General features: G+C 44.9%; 2 protein-coding genes across 2 annotated transcripts in view; both read right to left on the reverse strand.

Annotated features, from left to right (window-relative positions):
• LOC309565546 (fatty acyl-CoA hydrolase precursor, medium chain-like) overlaps positions 1-18,396 on the reverse strand; it is a gene marked incomplete at its 3' end in the record, with an annotated part of 42,758 nt that extends 24,362 nt beyond the window's left edge. Inside the window, exons 1-4 of the mRNA XM_082270504.1 lie at positions 18,303-18,396; positions 13,943-14,147; positions 5,336-5,474; positions 5,036-5,166 (exon numbers count right to left, since the gene is read on the reverse strand). Of these exons, the coding sequence (XP_082126630.1) occupies positions 5,036-5,166; positions 5,336-5,474; positions 13,943-14,147; positions 18,303-18,354 (527 nt within the window). The 5' untranslated portion in view covers positions 18,355-18,396. The remainder of the gene's footprint in view (positions 1-5,035; positions 5,167-5,335; positions 5,475-13,942; positions 14,148-18,302) is intronic.
• The window catches only part of LOC309565292 (fatty acyl-CoA hydrolase precursor, medium chain-like), a 109,661-nt gene that overhangs the window by 26,000 nt on the left and 57,092 nt on the right, over positions 1-26,569 (reverse strand). The gene's annotated exons all lie outside the window — the stretch shown is intronic.

Here is a 26,569-nt window from a genome sequence, read left to right on the forward strand (position 1 = left end):
AGACACAAATTACTGCAGCTCTTTGATCAGAAACTCGCTGACGCACATAGGTGTGCACTGCCTATTGCATTAGGGTGTGCACCCCAAAGCTCAAACACATCTGATCGCCACCTGCTGGCACAGGGAGGAAGCTTAGGTGGTGGGAGGAACCTATTACCTTACACACTAAATACGGATGCAACATGTTCCTCCTAGGGTTGAACCTAGTCTTTAATATAATGGGGGCATTTACACTGACCACTAGCACCCCCAACCACCCACCTGGTGCCGCCCCTGGATAATACTAATGCAAATGGGATGATTAGGGTGTGCCCAGGCACACCCAGCACACCCGGTGCGCACGCCTATGCTGACGCATGGGTGCCATTATTCTTAATGGTACCCCATGCATCTTGCAATTGTGGGTGCGACGTTCCTGGGCACCAAACGACATGGTACTGCAGATTTTAAGAATCATGCCCACTGATTTTTTTGTGATTTCCCACACATTCAGCAGCCCATTGAAATGAATGGACTTTCTGAAAATGCGCCATGCAAGGACGCGCAAAAAGTGTATTCTCTAACACACCAGTGTGATGTCAACCAGCTCCAGGGCTGGGTTCACACTAGTGCGGGCTGTGCGTCCCGCAGTTGCTCGGGCACGGCAGCCCATTCATTTGATTGACCACGCTGTGGGCTGAGATGCGTGGGGTTGTTATTCAGAGTGAGATTCGGCTACGGGTGGTTGCGGATGTTGAAATCAATGCGATTTCCTCAACCGCAATGCGCGGCTCGCAATTGTGTGAACTGAGCCAGAATCATCATTAACGACTTCTATACCGGGCCAATTATGGCACTCCGCTCATAAATGTAAAAATCATCTTTTTTTGTTAGAAAATTACTCAGAACCCCCAAACATTATATTTTTTTTTTTTTTCAGCAGAGACCTTAGGGAATAAAGTTTCGGTCATTGCAACTTTTCATGTCACATCGTATTTGTGCAGCAATTTTTCAAACGCATTTCTTTTTGGAAAAAAACTGTTTTATTAATTGAAAAAAAAAAAAAACACTAAAGTTAGCCCAATTTTTTTGTATAATGTGAAAGATGATGTTACGCCGAGTAAATGCATACCTAGCATGTCACGCTTTAAAATTGCGCACACTCGTGGAATGGCGCCAAACTTCGGTACTTAAAAATCTGCATAGGCAGCACTTTATCATTTTTTACAGGTTACCAGTTTAGAGTTACAGAGGAGGTCTTGGGCTAGAATTATTTCTCTTGCTCTAATGTTTGCGGCGATACCTCACATGTATGGACTGAACGCTGTTTACATGTGGCCACGACCAGTGTTGGGGTAGTTACTCAAAAAATGTAACTAGTTACTAGTTACTAGTTACTTCTGTAAATTGTAATGAGATTACTTTACTAGTTACTGCATTTGAAAAGTAACTTCACTACTTATTACTTTACTTTCCTCTTTCTTAATTGACCGTGTAGAAGAAGATACATGACTCTCTTTCTGCATAGAGTTTATTGTATAAACACAGGCTTTGGGAAACATGAGAACAAAACCTGAAAAAACAGAATAAAACATAAAGTGCAACAAAAAGTCATAAACTTCATCCCTCTCTATTCTTCGAAATAACGATTGTATCGCACGGCTTGGGTAACGCAGGAAAGCGCATTCCTATAGCCTAGTAAAGTAGTGTAGTTACCTCCTATAGCCTAGTAAAGTAGTGTAGTTACTTCCTATAGCCTAGTAAAGTAGTGTAGTTACTTCCTATAGCCTAGTAAAGTAGTGTAGTTACTTCCTATAGCCTAGTAAAGTAGTGTAGTTACTTCCTATAGCCTAGTAAAGTAGTGTAGTTACCAATATTAGTATTGTAACTAGTTACTTTACTTAGTTACCAAAAAAAGTAATGTAGTTACTGTAATTAGTTACTTTGTAACTAGTTACCCCCAACACTGGCCACGACGTACGTATGCGTTCGCTTCTGCGTTCGAGCTCGCGGGAACGGGGGCACTTTACATTTTTTTTTTTATTGTTTATTTTATTTTTATATTTTTATTTTTACACTTTCCCTTAATTTTTATTTTTTTTGATCACTTTTATTCCTATTACAAGGAATGTAAACATCCCTTGTAATAGGAATAGGGCATGACAGGTCCTCTTTATGGAGAGATCTGGGGTCAATAAGACCTCAGATCTCTCCTACCGGCTGAAAAGGCGGAAATTAAAAAAAATAAAAAGATCTCAACTATGCAGCCAAGATCACGGCAGTATTGACAACTGGCAGGCCGGGCGTGACGTCCTAACGTCGCACCCGGGCCTCAGAGAGTCATAGAGACTGCCAGGGACCATCTGGTCCTTGGCATTCTCTATGGTGAACCTCAGCCGCCAGCGGATTCCTTCTCCGGCTCGCTGATCGCACGGGCAAACCGGTAGAAGCACCACCACCTGTAAGAAGGATTAAGTGGCTGAACAGCTGCTATGATTGTTCTTACGGTGCAGGGAATCGCCAGCTAAAAAAATGATATCTGAATGATGCCTCCACCCATCATTCACATATCCCCATTTTAAGCCCGGGACCTCATATGACGTCCAGCGGCAGGGCTTTTTTTCAGCTGGAACTTGGTGGAACTCAGTTCCACCACCTCTGGCTCAGGCCCTCTTCTCCTGCTCACCACTATCTCTTGTGAACACAGAAGTCCCACTTCTGTGTTTACAAATGACAGCTTGTCTTCCAAACGACTCCCATAGATCTGATCTCCTAAGTGGCTCCCACTGAATGCAGGGTGGGGACAAGGGAGATGCAGGTGCCTGGGGTTTAGTGCAGACGCTGACACCCCAATTGGATATTCTCCCTGCAAGTAAAAGAGGTGGAGCCACCTACAGTGTGCACTGCAGGGAGGTGCTAGAAAAAAAGAGGGGTGAAAATTGGATGTGGATGGGGGATGCAAATGTAAGTAGCTGTGGAAGAAAGCTAAAGTCTGCATTCTGTGTGTAGTGCATTCCTGATTTCTGCACTATATGTGTGCACCCCCAAACTCTGCATGCGGCGCAACTCTGAACTCTGCATTGTGTGCAACCCCCACTGAACTCTGCACTCTGTACTATGCACTTTAACCGCTTGCCGACTGCCTAACGACTATTTACGTCGGCAGTCAGCCCCTCACAGGCAAAGTGACGTAGATCTACGTCGCTAGCCTGTGAGGCTCTGGGGAGCGAGCGCGCGGCGCCGGATACGTGATCCCGCTCGCTCACGGACCCCCCCGCGCGTGTGCCCAGCGGACCCGATGTCCGCCGGGCACTCGTGATCATCCATTACACCGGGAGAAAGGCAGGCGGTTAATGTAAACAAAGCCGCCTGTCATTCTCCCCTGTGTAAGAATGGAGATCATACGGTTCTACTATGTAGGACCGTTGATCACTGTTCTTACACCTCAAGCCACAACCAATCACAGTTAGAATCACGCCCCTAGGGACACACTTAACCCCTCCCTCTCAAAAAAAAGTTAAACCCTTCACTGCCAGTGTCATTTTTACAGTAACAGTGCATATTTATAGCACTGATTACTGTAGTAATGTCACTGGTAACCCCAAAAGTGTCAAAAATGTCAGTCAAGGGTCCGATCTGTCCGCCGCAATGTCGCAGATCGCCGCCATTACTCGTTAAAAAAAAAAAACAATAAGAGCCCATTCACATTGAGGCGACACGACTTTGGGGGGCGACCTGTGAAGTCGCGTGCACCGATGTGCACCGCGACTTCGGCGCGACTTGCAGAGACTTCACATAATGGAAGTCTATGCAAGTCGCTCCGAGGTCGCCCCGAAGTAGTACAGGACCCTTTTCCTAAGTCGGAGCGACTTGTGTCGCTCCTATTAGAACCAGTCCTGTACTACTCAATGGACCGTGACATACCGCGACTTGTCAGGCTGACAAGTCGCCTGACAAGTCGCGCTAATGTGAATGGGCTCTTAAAATTACAAAAATATTTCCCTTTGTTAGTAAACGCAATAACTTTTGCGCAAACCAATCAAAATACGCTTTTTGCGATTTTTTTTTTTTTTTTTTTTTTATCAAACATGTGGTAAAAAAAAAAAAATTGGCCTAAAATGTTAAAAAATTTTGATTTTTACATTTTTTTGGGGGAATTTCATATAAAAAAATGTGAAAAATATTATTTTTGCAAAATTGACGCTCTTTTTTTGTTTATAGCGAATGATTAAAAAATCTCACAGGTGATCAAATACCACCAAAAGAAAGCTCTGTTTGTGGGAAAAAAAGGACGTCAAATTAGTTTTGGTACAGCGTCGCACGACCGCGCAATTGTCCGTTAAAGTCACGCAGTGCAGAATCGCAAAATAGGCCCTGGTCAGGAAGGGGGTAAAATCTTCCGGGGCTTAAGTGGTTAATAACCCTTTATGACCCTCCCATTGTTAGTGAAATTTGACCAGACCAACTATTTGATGCGATTTGGAGGGTGTGTGTGTGATGAAAGGGGGGGTTTTGGGGGGTTGTGATTGAGTTCCTTCACCTATTTTATGAGAAAAAAAGAAGTGGTTAAACATATTTAATAAATATTAGCAGTGTAAGTCCCTGAATGTGACCTGGGTTCAGCCTCCTGCAGTCCCTGTACAGTAGAGCTCAGACTGAGAAAGAGAGAAGCAACGCAAGGAGCCAATCAGGTGTGCTGCAGTGCAAGGAGTCTGCTCATAGGAAGTCAGAGCAAAAAGACTGAGAGACAAGCTCATCAATCTGCTATTTCTCCATTCAATGTACATTCACAGGCTGGGGGACAGGGTAGACCTGTAAATAAAAGTGAAACTGCAGCAGAAAAGTATTAGGTCTCCCCAGCCAGACAGGGCCATGCTGTGTGGCGGAGCTGTGAACATCCCAGAACTGGATTAACAAATCCTTTGGCAAGGTAAAACAGTTCTCATATATATGTGTGTTTAATTGGTGTATTTATCTGTTTGCTCAAAGTTCAGCTTTAAATGCATCCCAAGAAAGTCGCAACATGCTTTAAATAAAAGGGAAAGAAATAATTTACCTGAAAAATCCCAGAATTCCCAGCCGGTACTGAATGGATACGACAACGACATTCTCATAGACGCTCAGCGCTGAACCGTCATAATAGGCTCCGCCTATTACCAGCCCACCCCCGTGTATGAAGACCATGACCTACAAACACAAGAACAGCGTGTACAATGAGATCACAGACTGGGAAACCATACATGTAGCCATTGCAGAGTAATGAGCTGTGGAAATTCAGCCGTTTTGTTGCCTTTTGTGGCACCATAGCAGAACGCAATTCACCACCAGCGTTTTCCTCTCTTGTTGTGATCCTTACAGGTAACTTTGATTCCTTTTCTCTGTCACTCGGACTGTAGATGTTCAGAAACAGGCAATCCTCTGATGACGGCGGCATCTTGAATGACGTTTTGTAGTAGTGGGTCAGCCCTTCCAGCATTCCCATTTCCTGCAGACACCTGAAACAAAAAAAAAATAAAATAAAATCCATACACTCCTTCAGTGTCCTGCTGCGTCTGAGATCCACAAAACAAATGCGCTGAAACTGACTGGAGAGTTGGCGGGTGTGATAGTGTGTACCGCATCCTGATGGCAGGTATTACACCAAAGAAAAAGGGAAATTATATATATTCTAGGCTGGGTACACATCTACAGGTTCTACTGCGCATGTGCGCATTTTTTGTGCATTTTTAGCGCCTTCCAATGCGTCACGTGTAGGGCAGCCTATTCTTTTCAGTGGGCTGCCATAGATGTGAAAAACACAGAAAGGAAGCCCATGTTTTCCAAAAAATGTGTCGCACTGAGCCAGAATAATTGTTAATGGCACCCCCACTCATCTGCAAACACATACGCTTTCCCGCGCGTCAAACTGCATGGTGCCGCAGCACCATGCATCTCAGTGTGGTACATTTTTCGAAAAGAATCAGGAACTTCTTTCCACATTTCTTGTGTGCAGGGCAGCCCATTGAAATGAATGAGCTTCCCCACTTGCAAAGCACAGGAATGCGCGCCTCCTCGGTTGCACCTGTTGACAGGACTGCTGATAAGGGGGGGACCTCCAGTCCTCCTGTAGGGGGCCCAGGCACGGGGGGGGGGGGTTGGGGCAACAGCACAGGGAATCGGTGCAGTTGGTTGGAGGGGTAATTACAGAAGGATGCCCTGTGCGGCTCTCTCTGCAGCAGCTGAAAGCCAGTTTCTCCCCCTCTTTGGCAGCTTTCAGCTGCTGCGGGGAGAGACACAGACACAGGGCATCGTTCCTGTAATTGCTTCTCCCTGTTTTGCCTGCTTCTGAACCCCCCCCCCCCCCCCCCCCCCGCAGCACTGCAGGCTTCTTCTTTGTCCTGAAAAAAAATAATAATCAAACATTGTAATTTTAAAAAAAAAGTTGTAAACTAAAATAATTTTCAATATTTTTAAAAATAATTATATATACTTTTTTAAAATGTAAAAAACAATTAAGGGCTAATTCAAGTTCTCTGTTATTTTTGTGTCCACTAATAATGATTTTAGTGTATTTTTTGTGAAAATATTGTCTTGATATATTCGGTGGGGCACCCTGCCAGGTAGGCTGTACAGAGCCCCATGATTTCTTACCACAGCCCTGCCTGTTGGTGGGAACCAAGCCTCAGTGGCACTGCCATGCGTTTGCTAAATGCAGCACATTTCTCTGGGTGTCGGGAAAGCGTGTGATTTTGCGTGCTTTCCACCCATGCATAGATGTGACTGTAAGCTGATTATAGATGGATCGAAATTCGGCCGGTTCAGCAGGGACAAACCATATTTCAAACCATGTAAGGGCAGGCTGATTGTACCCAAGTTGGTCCATAAATTGACTTGGGTACAACCAGCCTGTCAGATTTGTCTATATATGATAACTGCCAGAGGCTATAGCCGCTAGCAGTAATCATTGCATTTTGCTGGCAGGGAAGGCTCCCTGCGCCCCCTGCTGGCAGAACACAATATTCCTCCCACTAACACCAATGATGGTGGGCACTATTTCACCCACTGACGCCAACAATTAGACACTATTCCTTCTGCTGATACCAATAATAGGGCACTATTCCTCCCACTGACACCAATGATGGGGCACCATTTCTCCAACTGACACTAACAATGGTTTACTATTCATCCCTCTGACACCAAGGATAGGGCACTACCTCTCCCACTGATGCCAATGTTGGGGCACCATTTCTCCAACTGACACCAACAATGGTTTACTATTCCTCCCTCTGACACCAAGGATAGGGCACTATTTCTCCCACTGACACCAACAATGGAGCACTATTTCTCCCTCTGTCACCAATGATGGGGCACTATTCCTCCCACTGACACCAATGATGGGGCACTATTCCTCCCACTGACACCAATGAAGGGGCACTATTCCTCCCACTGACACCAATGATGGGGCACCATTTCTCCAACTGACACTAACAATGGTTTACTATTCATCCCTTTGACACCAAGGATAGGGCACTACCTCTCCCACTAACACCAATGATGGGGCACTACTTCTCCCACTGACGCCAATGATGGGGCACCATTTCTCCAAATGACACCAACAATGGTTTACTATTCCTCCCTCTGACACCAAGGATAGGGCACTATTTCTCCCACTGACACCAACAATGGAGCACTATTTCTCCCTCTGTTACCAATGATGGGGCACTATTCCTCCCACTGACACCAATGATGGGGCACTATTCCTCCCACTGACACCAACAATGGTGTACTATTCCTTCCCCTGACACCAACAATGGGACACTATTCCTCCCTCTGTCACCAATGATGGGGCACTATACCTCCCACTGACACCAATGATGGGGCACCATTTCTCCCACTGACACCAGTGATGGGGTAATATTACTTTCACTGATACCAAAAATGAGGTACTATTCCTCCCACTTACACCAATGACGGGGTATCATTTCTCCAACTGACACCAACAATGGTGTACTATTCCTTCCCCTGACACCAACAATGGGACACTATAGCTCCCACTGACACCAATGATGGGGCACTATTCCTCCCACTAATACCAATGATGGGGCACTATTCCTCCCACTAATAACAATGATGGGGCACTATTCCTCCAACTGATACCAATGATGGGGCACTATTCCTCCCACTGATACCAATGATGGGGCACTATTCCTCTCTCTGACACCAATGATGGGGCACCATGTCTCCCACTGACATCACCAATGGGGCATCATTCCTCCTGTTACTGACCACAGGTGCTTTGTAATGCTTTTTCTCCCACTGGCCATTAAGCTGGAATAAAATCTACTTTAGTGTGAGGTACATATCAGCATATGCAGCTGTGGAGGAACACCTGGAAAAGTGTTATTTAGAGAGAAGGGGTTTCAACCTAGTGAAAGGTGTTTGGAGGAGTGGAGCAGATGATTTAAAGGCATATACAATTTTATGGTCTGGTGAGTGTCCATTAACTTAGAGGGGGAGCACAAAGGGTGTGGTGAAGGTGCACATTAACTGAGTTTATAAGAACTTAAACACCTCTGAAGAGCACTTGTTGTGTGGACTCTGTGGACTGCTAACCATTTCAATTATCAGTGGCTTTCTTTGTTGTGGGAAAAATAGGGACGGTATTTAAAGACAATACATCAGCGCTGCTAATGTTATTATTCCCATATTATTACCATGTTCCTAGATGCATATTGAGTAAAATAACATCAATATTATATTAAATGTCTACTCCCACTGATGCCAAAGCCTTTTCTACTCCCAATGGACCACAGTCCAACCCCCTTAAAGTCTGAAGACAGTAAACTGGCCTCTTGTTTAGAAAGTTTAGAGACCCCTGATCTAATGCTTTGACCACGTTTTGGGAGTGCTTTCACCCTCGCTCTTCCCCACTTCCCCTTTGGGATTGCCCCAGATCTGCATAGCCTCAGTGGTCTGATGTCCATTATATACAAGGTAACATAACTTCATTCATATTACTGAAGAAGGAGACTTAAAGCGGAGTTCCGGCCACAAAATCAACATAATCGATTTTGGGCCATCCGCTTCCTATTTGTCACCTGAAAAAGAAATGGATAGTTACGATTTTTTTTGTTTACTTCCCTTGTTATTGAAGAAAAATATACTCCCCTTTCTTGCACTTCCTCCCTCTGTGGCCGCGCAGAAGCTGAAAACGTTAGACTAACCACCAGAAATTGTTTTGCCATATTAAAAAAGGAGCAAGTTTAGGGTCTGTGTCCCCTATGGTGTCCCCTATTGTTTCCATAATGGCTCCCCAATGATCACTGGGGACAATACTATGCTGAGTACTTGTAACATAACATTTGCAGATAAGAATGGAAGAAAATATCCCAAGATTGTTGGCCACAGGTCAATCTAATTTTTCTAAAGGGAGAAGGTTAAAAACAAAGTCTCTTCTCAAATAAAGGAGCGCCCATACAGCATTCAGGCTGAAGAGAAGAACGAGGTATGAGCGCTCTTTTATTTGGTTAGAGACTTTGTTATTGATCTCCTCCCTATAGAAAAATTATTTTGACTTGTTGCCAACATTTTTTTTTTTTTTTTTTTTTTTTTATACCTTCCCTATTCATAGAATATCTGGAATTGTACTCTGCATAGTATTGGCTCAAGTGTCCATTGGGGAGCCGTTGCGGAAACCATAGGGGACACCATACAGGACACAGACCCTAAACTTGCTCCTTTTTGATATGATAAAAACATTTTGATGGTTAGTCTAATGCAGTGTGCTCCAAAATGCCAGACGTGGCCCTTTGCTTGCCTTCATTTAGCCCTTGGTGCACTGTTCCTCCTACTGATACGAGTCACTATTGCTTCTACTGACATCAACAATGGGGCTCTTTATCTCCCACTGACACCAATGATGGGGCACTATACCTCCCACTGACACCAATGATGGGGGGACTATTCCTCCCACTGACACCAATGATGGGGGGACTATTCCTCCCACTGACACCAATGATGGGGGGACTATTCCTCCCACTGACACCAATGATGGGGGGACTATTCCTCCCACTGACACCAATGAGGGGGGGACTATTCCTCCCACTGACACTAATGATGGGGCACTATTCCTCCCTCCGACACCAATGATGGGGCACTATTCCTCCCTCTGACATTAACAATTAGGCACTATTTCTTCTGCTAATACCAATGATAGGGCACTATTTGTCCCACTGACACCAACAATGGGGCACCATATCTCCAACTGGCACCAACAATGGTGTACTATTCCTCCCACTGACACCAACAATGGGGCACCATTTCTGCCACTGACACCAACAACGGGGCACTATTTCTCCAACTGACACCAATGAGGGGGCACTATTCCTACCTCTGACATCAATGATGGGGCACTTTTTCTCCAACTGACACCAATGAGGGGGCACTATTACTCCCACTTACACAAATGAAGGGGAACTATTCCTCCCACTGACACCAATGATGGGGCACTATTCCTTCCTCTGACACCAATGATGGGGCACTATTCCTCCCTCTGACACCAATGATGGGGCACTATTCCTCCCACTTACACAAATGAAGGGGCACTATTACTCCCACTTACACAAATGAAGGGGCACTATTACTCCCACTTACACAAATGAAGGGGCACTATTCCTCCCACTGACACCAATGATGGGGCACTATTCCTCCCACTGACACCAATGATGGGGCACTATTCCTCCCACTGACACCAATGATGGGGCACTATTCCTCCCACTGACACCAATGATGGGGCACTATTCCTCCCTCTGACACCAATGATGGGGTACTATTCCTCCCTCTGACACCAATGATGGGGCACTATTCCTCCCACTGACACCAATGATGGGGCACTATTCCTCCCACTGACACCAATGATGGGGCACTATTCCTCCCACTGACACCAATAATGGGGCACTATTCCTCCCACTGACACCAATAATGGGGCACTATTCCTCCCACTGACATCAACGATGGGGCACTATTTCTCCTGCTATTTACCACAGGTGCTTTGTAATTTTTGTACTCCCATATGTACCTTGAGTAAAAGATCCCACTATTATATATTGGAGTGATCTAAACAACCTGGTTGAACCTGGCTATGATAAAAGGATATTGACAAAAAAAAGAAAAAAGATATTTAACACCGAGTAGCCGTATACCTACTATCTACATGTTGCCTAAAATGCACAAAGATTCTACTAATCCACCGGCCAGACCTATAGTTACTAGTATAGGATCTGTCACAGCTATAGTAGAGCAGTATTTAGATAGATTTCTACAAAAGAGTGTGATACAGACCAAAGCTTATTTTAAAGACACAAAAGATTTGTTACAGCGCTTGATAGTAATGTCATTACCAGAGCATGCTGAAGTGTTTTTGGTCACTGCTAATGTATCCTCACTTTACACCATTATTCAGCATGATGAGGCTTTATTAGCGCTCAATTGGGCATTTAGCCCGACACCGATGATCTTTCCTATAAACAGAAAAAGTTTGATGATGGCACTAGATTTCTGCTTATCCCATAATTACTTTTGGTATGATGGGATTTTTTACACTCAGAAGAGGGGTGGCGATGGGTGCTAAATTTGCGCCCAGTCTCGCCAACCTGTTCATAAGCGAATGGGAGGATAAATTCAATTTTGGTCAAAAGAGAGATGAACTCTTATTTTGTAGGAGGTTCATAAATTATCTGTTCTTTATTTGGGTTGGTTCTAAAGTGTCCTTGTTGGAGTTTGTGGAATATTTGAACACCGACACAAATACCATTAAAAATTGGAGTACTGCTGGAGTGGGGAACAGGTCAACTATTTAGATGTTATTATTCTGAAACAAAATAAACAATTAACCACTAAGGTTTTCTTTTAAGTTACCTTCCCATTTAGGTCCGGTTCACACTTATGCGATGCGGGAAGGCTGCGAATCCGCAGCCTGTTCCCGCATCGCACACGCACCCCCGGCAGTTCACACTGCCATATGCGATACGCTGGGGGTGTCAATGTAATCTTAACGACACCCCCAGTTTGATCGCATATCGCAGTGCGATCTTGCAGTTCGCACAGGATCGGATCGCACAAGTGTGAACCGCTGTGCGATCCGATCCTGATGCGGCTGCCAAAAAGGGTCCCTGTGCGCGTTTGGTGCGGTGCGAATTTAGCCATACAAAGTGTATGGCTAAACTCGCACCGCACAGCCGATCGCATGTAATGAAGGAGCAGTGCGCTCCGACATTACATGCGAACCCCGCACTCGCATAAGTGTGAACCGGGGCTTATAGTGGGCATCACCCTCTATGGCTTAAAAACATACCAAAAAGGCAGTTTATGAGGATCAGGAGGAATTGTACCTCTGATGCGGATTATGTGTCACAATCCCATCTAATCAAACAAAGATTTGTAGAAAAGTGCTATAAGCCTAATGTTTTGGAAAAAGTAATTACGGAAGTAGGATAAATATCCCAGGAGAGGAGCTTGAAGGATAGAGAAAAACCAAAAGATGTAAAACATGAATGGAGTTTCATCAGTAATTTCCACTCTCAATTTAGAGAGGTGGAAGCCATCTTCAAAAAGCATTGGAACGTGTTAAGTTTTGAGAAGACCACACAAAGGGTTCTCCCTAGAGACCCAATGTTCATCAATAGGAAAGCCCCATCTTTTGGAGATATGATAGTTAAAAAAGTATTGGACTCACCGGTAAGGCCACAGATGATTTGGGATAGAGTAGGCTTTTATGCCTGCAGAAAGTGTAAAGCTTGCCAGCAAGTAAATACCCATATTGGAGGATTACCAATTTCAGATCTACAGCTAATGGTAAAAAGTTTTTAATTAAAGATTTAATTTCATGTAATTCCACACATATAGTATACGCCCTGGAATGTCATTGTGGGTTAATGTATATTGGTTGTACAAGAAGAACATTGGGGAAACTGGTGTCAGAGCACATATATAATATCAGTATAGGGTGTAAAGATCATAGTGTGACCTCGTACTTTAGACAAAAGCATAGGAGAGATCCCTCGGGTTTAAAATTTTGGGGGATAGATATAATTTGGCGCGTTTGGAGAGGGGTTAATGAGTTAGTGAATTGTCAAAACGTGAAACCAGATGGATATATCTAACCAAGACTTTGAACCCAAAAGGGATGAATGTGGAATTGGATTTAAATTGTTTTATCAGTGATTATTAATTTTATATTGCACTGTAATTGTAATACTTTATTCTTTTTTCTGATTAGGGTTGTTGGTCTGATATATATTGTAGATTGGGTTATATTCAATCTTTATATAAATATATATATATATTTTGTATAGATTTTTATTATTATTTGAAGTTTATTTAAAGTTAGAGGCAAAGTTTTTTGATTTATTTGGATACAGGGGTTGAGAACAATTAGCCACTAAATTACATATATACGCAGAGAAATTAATGTCAGTAATATGGCATGGGGTAAACTTGATTTACTTATAGTTTCACCGGTTAGATTAGTTATAATTGGGAAATACACGATCAGTTGGATCAGTCAAACTAGAATCAGCCCCATGAAAAAACTGCTAGTGTGCATGGGAATGAAGAGGGTTAATGGACCTGATGGATGGTTCTCTGTGGTCTCTGTGGATACTACGTACAGCCGATGACCTGAGCGGTCTATAAATATGGGTGAGCGCGTCATGTGGCCACGCCCGCTGAGAAAGTTGTAGGGCAAAACGTCTGGGCCTGACCATGTGACACCCATCCCTGCCATCTGTCAATCTCGACCCGGGTATCGCCTCTCGCAATTTAATTTTCAAGAGGTGATTGAGAGAGTGCAGGATCGAGCAGGTGACGAATTATCTTTCAATGTGGAACCTTTTTGGATGAAGCCTTAGTTTCCTCTTTTTTAACCTTTGGGTTTCATGGAGTGGAATACATAATGAAGCACAGATTGTGAAATCCTGACACTTACATGGAGGCATATTGGGAGGCATCTCGGACGGATTCCCAAGGCTCGGGTGGTTCCGGATTTTCAAATCTCAATGAGCCTACTGGAGGCTTTGCAAAGGGAATCCCATAAAAAGCATCTGCAGTTTTTGGTGTTTCCTTTACTGGCACGCTGATCCCCCGGAGCTTCCCGTACTTCGTGTCCAACAGCGGCCTTTCCTCTGCTTGACCTGAAATCAGATTATTCAAAGATTACATACTGTCCAGCCTAATAGCTATTACCTGTCTTCCACAAAGGGGACCTCTATGTAGGCACTTCCTACATTGTGTGCAGTAACACTCATACCTAATGAAGTCGTACTTGTTGGACACCACGGGGTGCAAGATTGATGGTAAATAAATTTTTTTTTTTTATATTCTGACTGTCTTCACATCTACAGAGAAGAATTTACATTTTTAACCTCACTAGCTTTGCAAGTTTTGTGAGAACATTGAGGAGCTTATTCTCTGCTGCAGTGGAAGGGGTCTGATCATAGCACTTTGTCCTTCATCAATTAATTGTTTCAAAATCAGATACAGAGTAAAGCTGGCCATGCAAGTTTTGAAGGGTGAATTTAAAAAATCGAACTGATTCCTCCATACACGCTGTACTGCATGGATAGTTTCATCTGCTTTTCTTTCCAGGACAGTGCCATGTTTGTTCAGGCATCATCCAGGGTCACCATCTACTTACTAGACTGAGATGCCAGCTTTGACATGACACAATTTCTGGGAAAAGAGCTGACATCTGTTCCATTCAGTACTACATAGTTACATAGTTGGTATTGGTAAGGTTGAATAAAGACACAAGTCCATCCAGTTCAACCTGTGCGGGAGTGTGTATGCATTTATGTCTCTACCACTTTCCATATCCCTGTATATTGGTTACACTAAGATGCCCAACTAAGAGTTTTTTGAAATTGTTAACACTTCCTGCTAACAATCGGAGCCACCTGACCCGTACATCGGCTTCCCTGCTGCTGAGTGGCCCCTAGCTTCCCGCGCGTGACCGATGTAGGTCATTTGGAGATATATGCACCTTAAAGCCCCTTCCTTTATGGCTTCTCTAGGGAATAGGCCTCTTTTTTTCTATACTCATCCAGGATCTGGTGCTCTTTAAAAATATAGGAGGAGGATACATATTATAATAATTATGTTGCATAAATCATTTTAAAATAATGTTCTAAAATATCTTTAATACAGAACACTGGGCACTGTAGTGGCATAGTGGTTAGCTCTTCTGCCTGGTAGCACTAGAGTCATTGGTTCAAACCCAGAGGAGGACTGACCATTCGGCACTGCCCAAGGGCCCGGGGCCAGTAGGGGGTCCCATGACACTCGCCTTTATCCCACTATACTCAGGGAAGCTATCAGCATTGTAGTGATGCAGGCGCAGGGGCTGACTGGTAACTTTTAGCCCAGGGGGCAAGTACAAACCAGAGGCCCATGGTGAAGCAAATCTGCCACCCTCCTTACCCCCATTCCAGGCCAAAGCTCCACTCTAGGTACTCTCTACTCACCGTGTGAATCAGGGTTACCAACCTGGCCAGCAGGAGGTGGTTGGGGGGAGCTGGGACTCAACTGGGGCTGGCCAGGGGGGGTGGGGGGCCGGGGGAGTCTCCAGTGGGACATGGAACTGGCCTCTGTTCAGACACAGTTCACACCATCCATGATGGGGGGGCCTTCACTCTGTCTTTGTCTTCAACCTGCACCCAGTAGGTCAGCGGCAGGGTCTTTTTACTTCTCTTCACCAGCCTTCCTTTAGGCATGTCTGTGGCAGAAGCAGTCCCAGGGCAAGGGGTGGGCAGGAGGGGAGTTTGCCCTGGGCGCAATAGTTTATTGCAGGGATGGGGGGCACCTTGGCCCTAAACCTAAGGGAAGTGGGGGCGCAGTTTGGCATCCTTGCCCTGGGCGCTGAATGATCTTGTCCCGCCACTGAGCAGTGCAGCCTTTTTTCGGGGCAATAACAGCGGCCCAGGGGGGCAATTGCCTGCCTGCCCCCTGGCCCAGTCCTCCCCTGTGCAGGCAGACAATGTGGTGTGAGCTGGAGCAGGCACGGGGGAGAGGAATACACATTAGCAGCTCATAGCCTGTGTACAATACCCGATGTGGGAGTGCACAGTATTTCAGATCTGATAGAGCAAACAGCAAGCTGGAAGTGAAAGTGGGTAAAGCTCTCTGCTCTGCTGTCTGTAAGACCGCTCTTACATCCATGGAAGAGCCGTGAGTGTTAATCATTGTTTATCTGCAGCAAGGCATGTCATATTGCTTTCTTCCCCAACCTTTGCACTCAAACTTTGCTTCTGCTCACTGTCTTCGGAGAAGGTGAGAAAAAATGATCTGCTATCTGTATGCACCACAATGACCTGCTGAGGTTAGTGGAGCTGTGATTGGTAGCCATTCTGTATCTGCTGCTAAAAAATGCCACCCTGCTGTTATCCTCTATCCATGCATTAACCTCCCTGGTGGTATGATTGTTTCCGCTAATGGCACTGAAATCCCACCCCAATCCACACTCGGGAATACCGCCGAGGAGGTTAACCGCGGGCCGACTGCCTGCCGCAGATATACTGTGGCAAGCTGGCTCAGCTGCGCGAACCAATGTATGGGTACGTTGGCTCGCAGGAGCGGTCCTGAGGGCGAGCCCCCACTAGGCAGCGGAGATGCCGGGCACCCACGATCGCTCCCCGCTGAGAGAGAAGGATGGTCGGCTGTTGTAAACACACTGTTGTTCTTCTCACTGAAATGATCACAGAGCGCCTGTGATCCTTCTATATAGGATCACAGGTCTCTGTGTTAATTTCACAAGTTCCCTCCCCCATACAGTTAGAAAACACCCCCTAGGCTCACACTTAACCCTTTGATCCCCACTGGATTAACCTCTTCCCTGCCAGTGTCATTATTACAGTAAGAGCAAATTATTAGCACTGATTACTGTAGTAATGTCACTGGTCCTCCCAAAAGTGTCAAAAATGTCAGTTAGGGGTCCAATCTGTCCACCGCAATGTTGCAGTCCCGGAAAAATCGCAGATCACCGCCATTACTAGTAAAATAATAAATAAATAAAAATGACAAATCTTTCCCCTAGTATGTAACTAGGGGCAATATCCTATTTCCGGGGACCCCATGAATTGTCAGTCTGCCCCTGATTTAAACCACAACACAACCTGCATGGAGTTTGCTTGTTCTCTGTGTGTTTGCATTGGTTTCCCCCAGGTATTCCGGTTTCCTCCAACCAGGTTATTTTTTTGTTTATTTAAATCGGATTTTTACCAAATGTATTTTAAGACCCCGTTCACACTGGGGCGATCCGACTTGCCGGGGCGACCTCACAGGTCGCGGTGCGCAGCTCACACCGCGACCTCGGAGCGGCCGGCACGGACTTCATAACATTGAAGTCAAGGCAGGTCGCTCCAGGTCACCCCAAAGAAGCTCCGGACCCTTTTTCTAAGTCGGAGCGACTTGTGTCGCTCCTATTAGAACGGGTCCGCAGCTTCTCTATGGCAGGCGACCTACGGCCTGACAGGTCGCCCCAGTGTGAACGGGGTCTAATGAAATGCTTTTGTAGTAAAAATCTATCTAAAGATAGTTTTCTATTTAAGATACAATAATACATTTGTTTATGTAGCATGAGGCCGTATAGTCTGCAATATTTACATGTTTGGTAAACTCATTCAATGAATCCAAGCTCTGAAAGCTGAGATAACATGCAATGCATTGATGCATTCACGCAATTTCACAGTAACTACCAACAAGAGTCCTTACATTTAAAGAGCACAAGTGTCAAAGCCCCAACTGTCATGTCAAACTGCTAAACTGACAGGAAATAGCTGAGATGTGTGTCCTGCTTAGATAAGAAAAGTTTCATTTCTGTACTTTTGTACATGCACTTGTGTGACATAACTGTTGATATATAAGTGATATGTACACCTATTTTCGGAACTTGGCAAACGGCATGAGCCGGGCCAAGTCACTTCGCTGCAGCGAATAAAAAGGTTTGATTCCTGAAAGTTTGAGTCCGAAATTTCTTCTGGGTTTCAATTAACTATTTCCTGCAACACTATCTTTAGATAGATCTTTACTCCAAAAGCAATTTATTAAAATAAATTTGATAAAAATAAAAAAAAATCAAATTTAAATCAAAAAATTCTGATTTAAAAAAAAAAAATCTGATATTATTTTTTTATTTATTTATTATTTTTTAAATCATCGATTTTTATACATCCTGACCCTGGTATACAATATATAAATCCCTACAGACAATGTAATAATCTCAGATAAGCTGCTAAACATTACTAGAGGACAAAGAAACCCCCCTGAAATTAGAATAGATATCCAGATCTCACCGATCCCAAGAACAGCCAACAAGGACAGGCAGAGGAGAGCCCAGAACTTCATCTTTCCTCTTCTACACGGAGGATTCCTTTTCAGGTTGTCGAGGTCAGTCCGGGATTCTGATATTTGAATTGGAATTATTCCATTATTGAATATTTGGGAGTGTTGCTTTTGGCTGCATATTAGGACAGACACACCCCCTGTCCAATAAACTTCACAACCTGACAAGCCTAACAAGTTTAAAGTTCCAAATACACTTTGATAAGCTTCTCAGGCTCCATGGAGCAAAGTTATTAACCACTTCAGCCTCTGGTGTTAATTCAAAACAGCATCTGGACTGAGCTGCACCCATGGACCCCTGCTGGCATGGCGCCACTTGCTTCCACTACGGATGAGCTCAACTGCCAGTTCCAGCAGGGTCTTCAAAGATGAACGCAGCATAGACACTATTGAATTCAATGGGAACTGAACCTGTCAAAGAAAAAAATGCTCATATACTGCGCTATGGACAAAATAGCATAAGGGGTGGACACTGTGCTGGGGAACATATAACATTCCCAATTCCATTTGGCGCCGGAAACAGTGATTATTATTTTTAACAAAGGACTTTTACAAAGAAAAATGGTTTCCTTTGTAATTGTCACTTTTGTTGTAGCAAGAATTTCCCCCCAAAAAAATGTGTAAAGCATCCATCCCCCCATGAATACTAGACCCTTTGGGGTTGATTTACTAAAGGCAAATAGACTGCACTTTGCAAACTGCAGTTGCATTCTGCAAGCGCAGTTGCTCCAGATCTTAGTAAACCTTAGTACAGTAAACCCCCCTCCATCGCGGGGGTTACGTTCCGGACCCACTCGCAATAAGTGAAAATCCGTGAAATAGAAATACCCTATTTAAATACACCCTAGGCATGTTTTTATAACTTTCACTGTACTTTTAAAAGCATTTTAGGGTCTTTAAACACACTTTTAAAACAATAGAAACACATTTAGACTCCGTTCACACTAGGTCGCTCCGACTTAGGGGGCGACCTGTGAAGTCGCGTGCAGCGCGACTTCGGCGCGACTTGCATGGACTTCACATAATGGAAGTCAATGCAAGTCGCCTCCAGGTCGCCCCAAAGTAGTACAGGACCCTTTTTCTAAGTCGGAGCGACTTGTGTCGCTCCTATTAGAACCGGTCCTGTACTACACTATGGGAGCTGACCAAGTCGTCTGACAAGTCATACCAGTGTGAATGGACACTTAAACACATAAAAGATACTGAGAGACAGAGCAAGAGCAATGGAAAACTCAAAAATACTTAGTTAACAATGATTTAATTAGTGAAATAATATTAATAGGTCTTACAGAAAAAAAAAACGCAAAATACCGGGACCTCGAAAACTGAACCTCAATATAACGGGGGTTTACTGTACACCTTCACTTAGCAAAGAATACCCAATCACGTGCAAGGAAAATTTAAAAAAACATTTCTTGCTAGCACATGATTGGATGATGGAAGTCAGCAGAGTTTCTGCTCATTTACTAAGCTCTGGAGGAACTGCTCTTTGCAAAGTGCACAGTATATTTGCCTTTAGTAAATCTACCCCTTTGTGTCTGGTGTGAATTTTAAGAGGGATCCTCATGCAAAACACTGAAAAAAAAATGCATGAGATACCCCTAAAATTTCATAACAGACCTTTAGGGGTTGATTTACCAAAGGCAAAAAGACTGTGCACTTTGTAAGTGCAGCTGTCCCAGAGTCAAACATGTGCAAGAAAAAATGAATTTTTTTTTTAAATATTTTCCTTGCATTGTGATTTACTTGACCTCATTTACTAAGCTCTGGAGCAACTGCCCTTGCAGAGTGCAACTGCACTTTGCAAAGTGCACAGTCTATTTGACTTTAGTAAATCAACCCCTAAGTCTAAGCATGCATCCTTGCTGGCCAGGAAGGAAGTAAGGATCATGGACCCCCTCCTCCTGAACCATACCAGGTAACCATAGGCGTGCGCACAGGGTGTGCCGGCTGTGCCTGGGCACACCCTAATCACCCTGTGCGGTGCGGAATCCCCTGGATTTCTGGTGCCCCTGTCACCCCCCTGCAGTACTGCCAGCTTTTCTCCTTTCCTTTCCTGCTGGCTGGTGCAGACGATGTTTCAGGAGGCAGAGAAGGGGAAGGGACCGGTAAATATTTAATTTACTGTCCTCTTCCTTTTCTGAATGAACACAGTAAGTGATCTGTACCAATCACTCCAGTTTTCGTTCTTAACCGAAGCATAGTAAACTATGTTCACTATGTTTCAGACTGTAAATGAACAGGATTCCGCTCAGCACAGAGCACTTCATTTTCATTCACTGTCCAGTGCAGCTGAGGCTGCAGAGAAAAGGACCTCTGTCCTCAGTCCCCTTCTCTGTCTCAAAAGTGAGACATCAGTGTGACGGTGGTGAGTATCAGATCCCTGCCCTTCTCACTAACTTGTGACCAAGGACCAGGCAATCACACACCCTGCCGTCACTTGCGTAACAATGCCACTCTCAGCTGCACCTTTTCCCAGCTTGCGGGACCACAATCTAGATGCCAGCAGGCTGAGAGCGATTGTCACCGGGCTAATTAAGCAATTAACCCTTTCACTGCCACCACCACTACGTTATGATGAGCCCAGCAGACGCTCATAATTTTAGAAATACCAATTATGACTTTAGAATAATCATCTGTAACACGCACTGTCACCACAGACAGAAATGTTCAGAGGAATTATTCGATACAGTAGCACTCTTCAAGAGACAGGTTCGTTGTTAGTTTGCATTAAGAGCTTAGGGACAAGTATAACACTTTTCAAAATAAAGTTTAATAATAAAAAGGTTAAAATTGGTGCAAATAAAATATTTACAGAAAAAAGTGTTTCAAAGAAATAGCGACATAATTCAGCAATTTAGAAAAATAAGATATAGGATTGAGAAATAAGGATACTTGCATTCAATGTCCTGAGTATTATCAGAGTTTCAGAAGCTGAGCCAGTGTGATCGGTTCTCAAACTTGATAGATGTTCCTTTCTTGATGTTACCATGAGAACTCCCAACCCCATCTGCCGCTCTCTTTTTCTCTGAGACTGCAGGGGGTGTTAACAGAGGTCCCTGACCAATAAACACAGGGGCCATGGGCGGCCCTAAAATTTACGACAATACCAAGGAACCTCCCGTATAGACAGACTTATAACATAATTCATATCTTCCAATATCTACCAGTTGCCTTCTTGAAACTGATAGCTTATTGTGCAGCATTGAATTTTATATCCATCGATACCAAACACAACCTATCTCCTAATAACCTCTGACCCGTAAGGAATCTGACAGCTAGCTTCTATTCTATATGTGATAGGGTGGTCATGCCTGGTCTTAATTCGATCAGTATGACATTTCTCATCCAAATATATACTTATTGTTAATGTGTCATGTTCATGTCTGCATTTATGAATTGGGTATGGATTGTTAGATGTTCTAATGAACAGCTTGTCTGTTGTGGCATTTACGACACGGCTCTGGTCAGCCTTAATGGAGTTGCTCAGATTTACGTCCGGCCTGTTCTGGAAGAAACCATATCTGCTAGGATTTCTGTCTGTGCTGAGATCAGGTTTTTTTCAAGGGCCGTTTCTTTGAAGTTGAAGCCCTCCGCATTCCAGGAATTAATTATCTCGAGGAGGGGGCTGGGTGAGTGAGGGGCTTTGTTAAACTGTCATGGCTGCTTGAACAAAATGGTTGCTTTCGTATATCCAGCGCAGGATATCATTACAATCAGAGGTCTGTTTAGACCCTTGGTATTTCACCAAAGCCTCCAACGGGGCTGCTAATAAAATGTAAACGAATATATACACTCATGTGTGTTTGTGCTCTGGGGTGCACACCCTAATGCAAAAGGCTTCACACACCCAGGGCCGGCCCTACCATGGGTCCCGGTGGGACCATGGGACCCAGGCGGCACTTAGAGAGGGGCGGCCCCAGGCCGCCTCTTCTCTTCTTCGGCTCATACTCAAGTAAAAAAAAAAAAAGGTCTGCGGCCGGCCTGACATGCACACATTTCTGGGAATAGCCAAACATGTACGGGCTTTCACGAGCGGCAGCGGTGCATGCCTGTGACGTGTTGGGGCCCGGGCGGCGCCATTTTTAAATCTGAGGCGCCTCAGGAACAGGTAAGTGAGACTCCTCCACAGCCACACTGCCTGCCATTATGCGGGGCTGCGGACATACTACAGAAGATGCAGTGCTGCGGGCATGGTACATGCTCGCAGCACTGCATCTCCTGTAGTATGCCCGCAGCCCCGCATTCTCTTGTACCATGCCCCCAGCCCTGAATTCTCTTGTACCATGCCCGCAGCCCTGCATTCTCTTGTACCATGCCCGCAGCCCCGCATTCTCCTCCACCATGCCCGCAGCCCCAAATTCTCCTGCAGCATGCCCGCAGCCCTGCATTCTCCTGTACCAGGACTGCAGCCCTGCATTCTCCTCTACCATGCCCGCAGCACTGCATTCTCCTGCACCATGCCCACAGCCACACATTCTCCTGCACCATGCCCGCAGCCCCGCATTCTCCTGTACCATGCCCACAGCCCTGCATTCTCCTGTACCATGCCTGCAGCCCTGCATTCTCCTGTACCATGCCTGCAGCCCTGCATTCTCCTGTACCATGCCCGCAGCCCTGCATTCTCCTGTACCATGCTTACAGCCCTGCATTCTTCTGTATTATGCCCGCAGCACTGCATTCTCCTGTACCATGCCCACAGCACTGCAGGACACTGTGGCACTATAAACAGGAGAAAGCCTGGTGCGCTCATCTGCCCAGTGTCTACTGCTCTGTCCTGCTTCTGCTGTCACTCCATACACACTCACCCCCCTCTGACTGCTTTCATAGTCCTATAGAATGTAAGGGCCTTTTGGAGGGCATGAATTTTTTTTTGGGGTGGGGGAGGGGGTCAGCATTTCATTCTTGGACCCAGGCAGCACAATGTCTTGGGCCAGCCCTGCACACACCAATGCAGGTAACATATCTTTAACATGGTGGGTTCTTTGCCACAGGTGGACCCCCTGGCAAAGCATCCTGTAACCATGTTGATGAGGACAAGGGTTTCTTCCCTACAACCCTGGCCCGGTGGTTGTGGGGGTATGCAGGTGGGGAGCTTATCGGAATTGGAAGCCTGTTTAAAAATAAAGGGGCACCCAGAGATGCTAAATGAATGAGCAAGGGGTACATATTACTGTTATTTATTCACAAAAACAAAACAAAAAATTGTAACCAGGAAATTAAGACGCCCAAAGTTTTGAAATGTTTGAAAATCCACTAAAAAAGTCCCTCTTTTATCCATCGTTGATCACAATGCCCACCACCCATCTAAATTAAAAACCCAGTGCACACGACCGATTCCGACAGTACCACTCGCCAGGTGACAGCTCCCTAGGCCTTGTATAAAGGCCTAGACAGTTGTGGCCATCTCTATTCCCACAAGAATAAAGAAGCAGAATGGCTTATAAATGGGAGGGGACAGGAGGGAACACAGAAGAGAGAGACAGAAAGGCAAGTGCAACAATCAAAATAACCACAAGATGGCAATATAATGACCAATTATAGACGATACCATAACTATACATTATATTATATGTTACATATTGGTGTAACAGCACAGTAGATTATATAATACAAAGTAACAATCCACGTGAAATGTCTTCTGTATTACTGGCTATAAAGTTATTAGGTGATCAATGATATCATTGCTTGCTAAATCCAGAAACCAGTGTCACATGTTCCCATTGGTCACAGACAACTATTGTGCCTCCCAGTCTGGATATTGGAGGACAGGAAGTTATGTGATAGTGGAGGAAGTCATCAACACCTGAAATATCACTTTCAATTTTTATTTGTATCTGCTCCAAACAAAATCTTAATATTTTAAGACAAGATTGAAATTCCCACAAGATGGAAGTGACAGATCTCTGGAGGTCTCATGACCCACAGAATTTTGGGACATGAATATAATTTTGCCTGATCATCACACATCATGTGATGACATGACAATAACAATATCTGCATACTCCCAAGTCTGGAAGAGTAATATTGTCAACCCTAATAGAAAAAAGCATCTTAGGCTGCAATACTTACCAATTTGAAGCACACTCGCAGTATCTCTTCTCCACCACAAGATGTCCTCAGTCTATAAGGAAATTATTGCATGTTCCCATGCTTCCCAGAAAATGATTGTACTTCCCAGTCTGGATTTGGATATTGGAGGACAGAAGGTCACGTGACAGAGGAGCCTGAAATGTTGCTTTTCATTTTTATTTGTATCCACTCGAAAATAAATCATCTTTTTACTTGGTAGATAATAGCAAAGTGATTTGTCTCTCTAAAAACACTGCTCAAAAAAAGGAACACTTTTTAATCAAAGTATGGCATCAAGTCAAGTAAACTCCTGGAATATTGATCTGGTCAGTAAGGTAGCAGAGGATGTTGTTAATCAGTTTCAGCTGCTCTGGTGTTAATGAAATTCGCAACAGGTGCACTAGATAGGCAACAATGAGACGACCTCCAAAACAGGAATGGTCTTACAGGTGGAGGCCACTGACATTTATTTCCCTACTCATCTTTTCTGACTTTTTCTCACCAGTTTTGCATTCGGCTAGGGTCAGTGGTGTATTTAGGTTTTGTGCTGCCCTAGGCCTGACTAAACTTGGGCACCCCCTAATTTAAATTTAACCCACCCCTTCCTGTAAAATCCACACCCTTTCCTGTTTATGGCCCGCCCTACCATCTGTAAACCACAGACTACAACCACAGTATATCAGTGCCAATCAGTGCTGCCTCATCAGTTCCCATAAGTTCAGCCTCATCAGTGCCCATCAGTGTATCCTTATCAGTGCTCATCGGTGCAGCCTCATTACTGCCCATCAGTGCAGTCTCATCAGTGCAGCATATGAGTGCAGCTTTATCGGTGGCCATTAGTACAGCCCCATCAGTGGCCACCAGTGCAGCCTATCAGTGATCATACCAGTGCTGCCTTATCAGTGCAGCCTCATCAGTGGGCATCAGAGCAGCCTATCAGTGCCCATTAGTGCAGCCTATCAGTGATCATACCAGTGCTGCCTTATCAGTGCAGCCTCATCAGTGGCCATCAGTGCAGCCTATTGGTGCCCATCAGTGCAACATATCAGTGCCCATTAGGGCAGCATATCAGTGCAGCCCCATCAGTGAAGCTTATCAGTGCCACCTCATGCCCATCAGTTCAGCCTCATCAGGGCCCATTAGTGCAGCATATCAGTGCTGCCTTATTAGTGCAGCCTCATTAGTGCCCATCAGTGTAGTTTATCAATACCCACCATTGCCGCATCATCAGTTGCCATCAGTGCAGCCTATTAGCGCCCATCAGTGCAGCATATCAGTGCCCATCAGTGCAGCCTATTAGCGCACATTAGTGGGCCTTGTTGGCCTAGGCCAAGATACAACACTGATATCTGGACCCTATAGAGGTTGCACAGGCAGTCCAATTCCTCTAGGATGGCACATCAATACATGCCATTGCCAGAAGATTTGCTGTGTTTGCTTGTCTCAAGAGCATGGAGGAGAATCCAGGAGACAGGCAGTTACTCTAGGAGAGCTGGACAGGGCCATAGAAGGTCCTTAACCCATCAGCAGTACCGGTCTCTGCTCCGTTTTGCAAGGAGGAACAGGATGAGCACTGCCAGAACCCTACAAAATTACCTCCAGCAGGCCACTGGTGTGAATGTCTCTGACCAAACAGTCAGAAACAAACTTGATAAAGGTGGCCTGAGGGCCCAATGTCCTCTAGTGGTCCCTGTGCTCACTGCCCGGCACTGTGGAGCTCAATTGGCATTTGCCATTAAACACCAGAATTGGCAGGTCCGCCACTGGCGCCCTGTGCTTTTCACAGATGAGAGCAAATTCACCCTAAACACATGTGACAGACATAAAAGGGTCTGGAGAAGCCATGGAGAATGTTATGCTGCCTGTAACATCGTTCAGCATGACCAGTTTGGTGGTGGGTCAGTGATGGTCTGGGGAGGCATATCCATGGAGGGACGCACAGACCTCTGCAGGCTAGACAATGGCACCCTGACTGCAATTAGGTATCATATCAGGATGAAACCCTTGGACCCATTGTCAGACTCTACACTGGTGCAGTGGGTCCTGGGTTCATCCTGGTGCACGACAATGCCCGGCCTCATGTGGTGAGAGTATGCAGCCAGTTCCTGGAGGATGAAGGAATTGATACCATTGAATGGCCCCCACG

Source organism: Pelophylax lessonae (assembly GCF_965119305.1).
Source record: "Pelophylax lessonae genome assembly, chromosome: 10".
In the NCBI taxonomy this organism is placed as follows: Eukaryota; Metazoa; Chordata; class Amphibia; order Anura; family Ranidae; genus Pelophylax; species Pelophylax lessonae.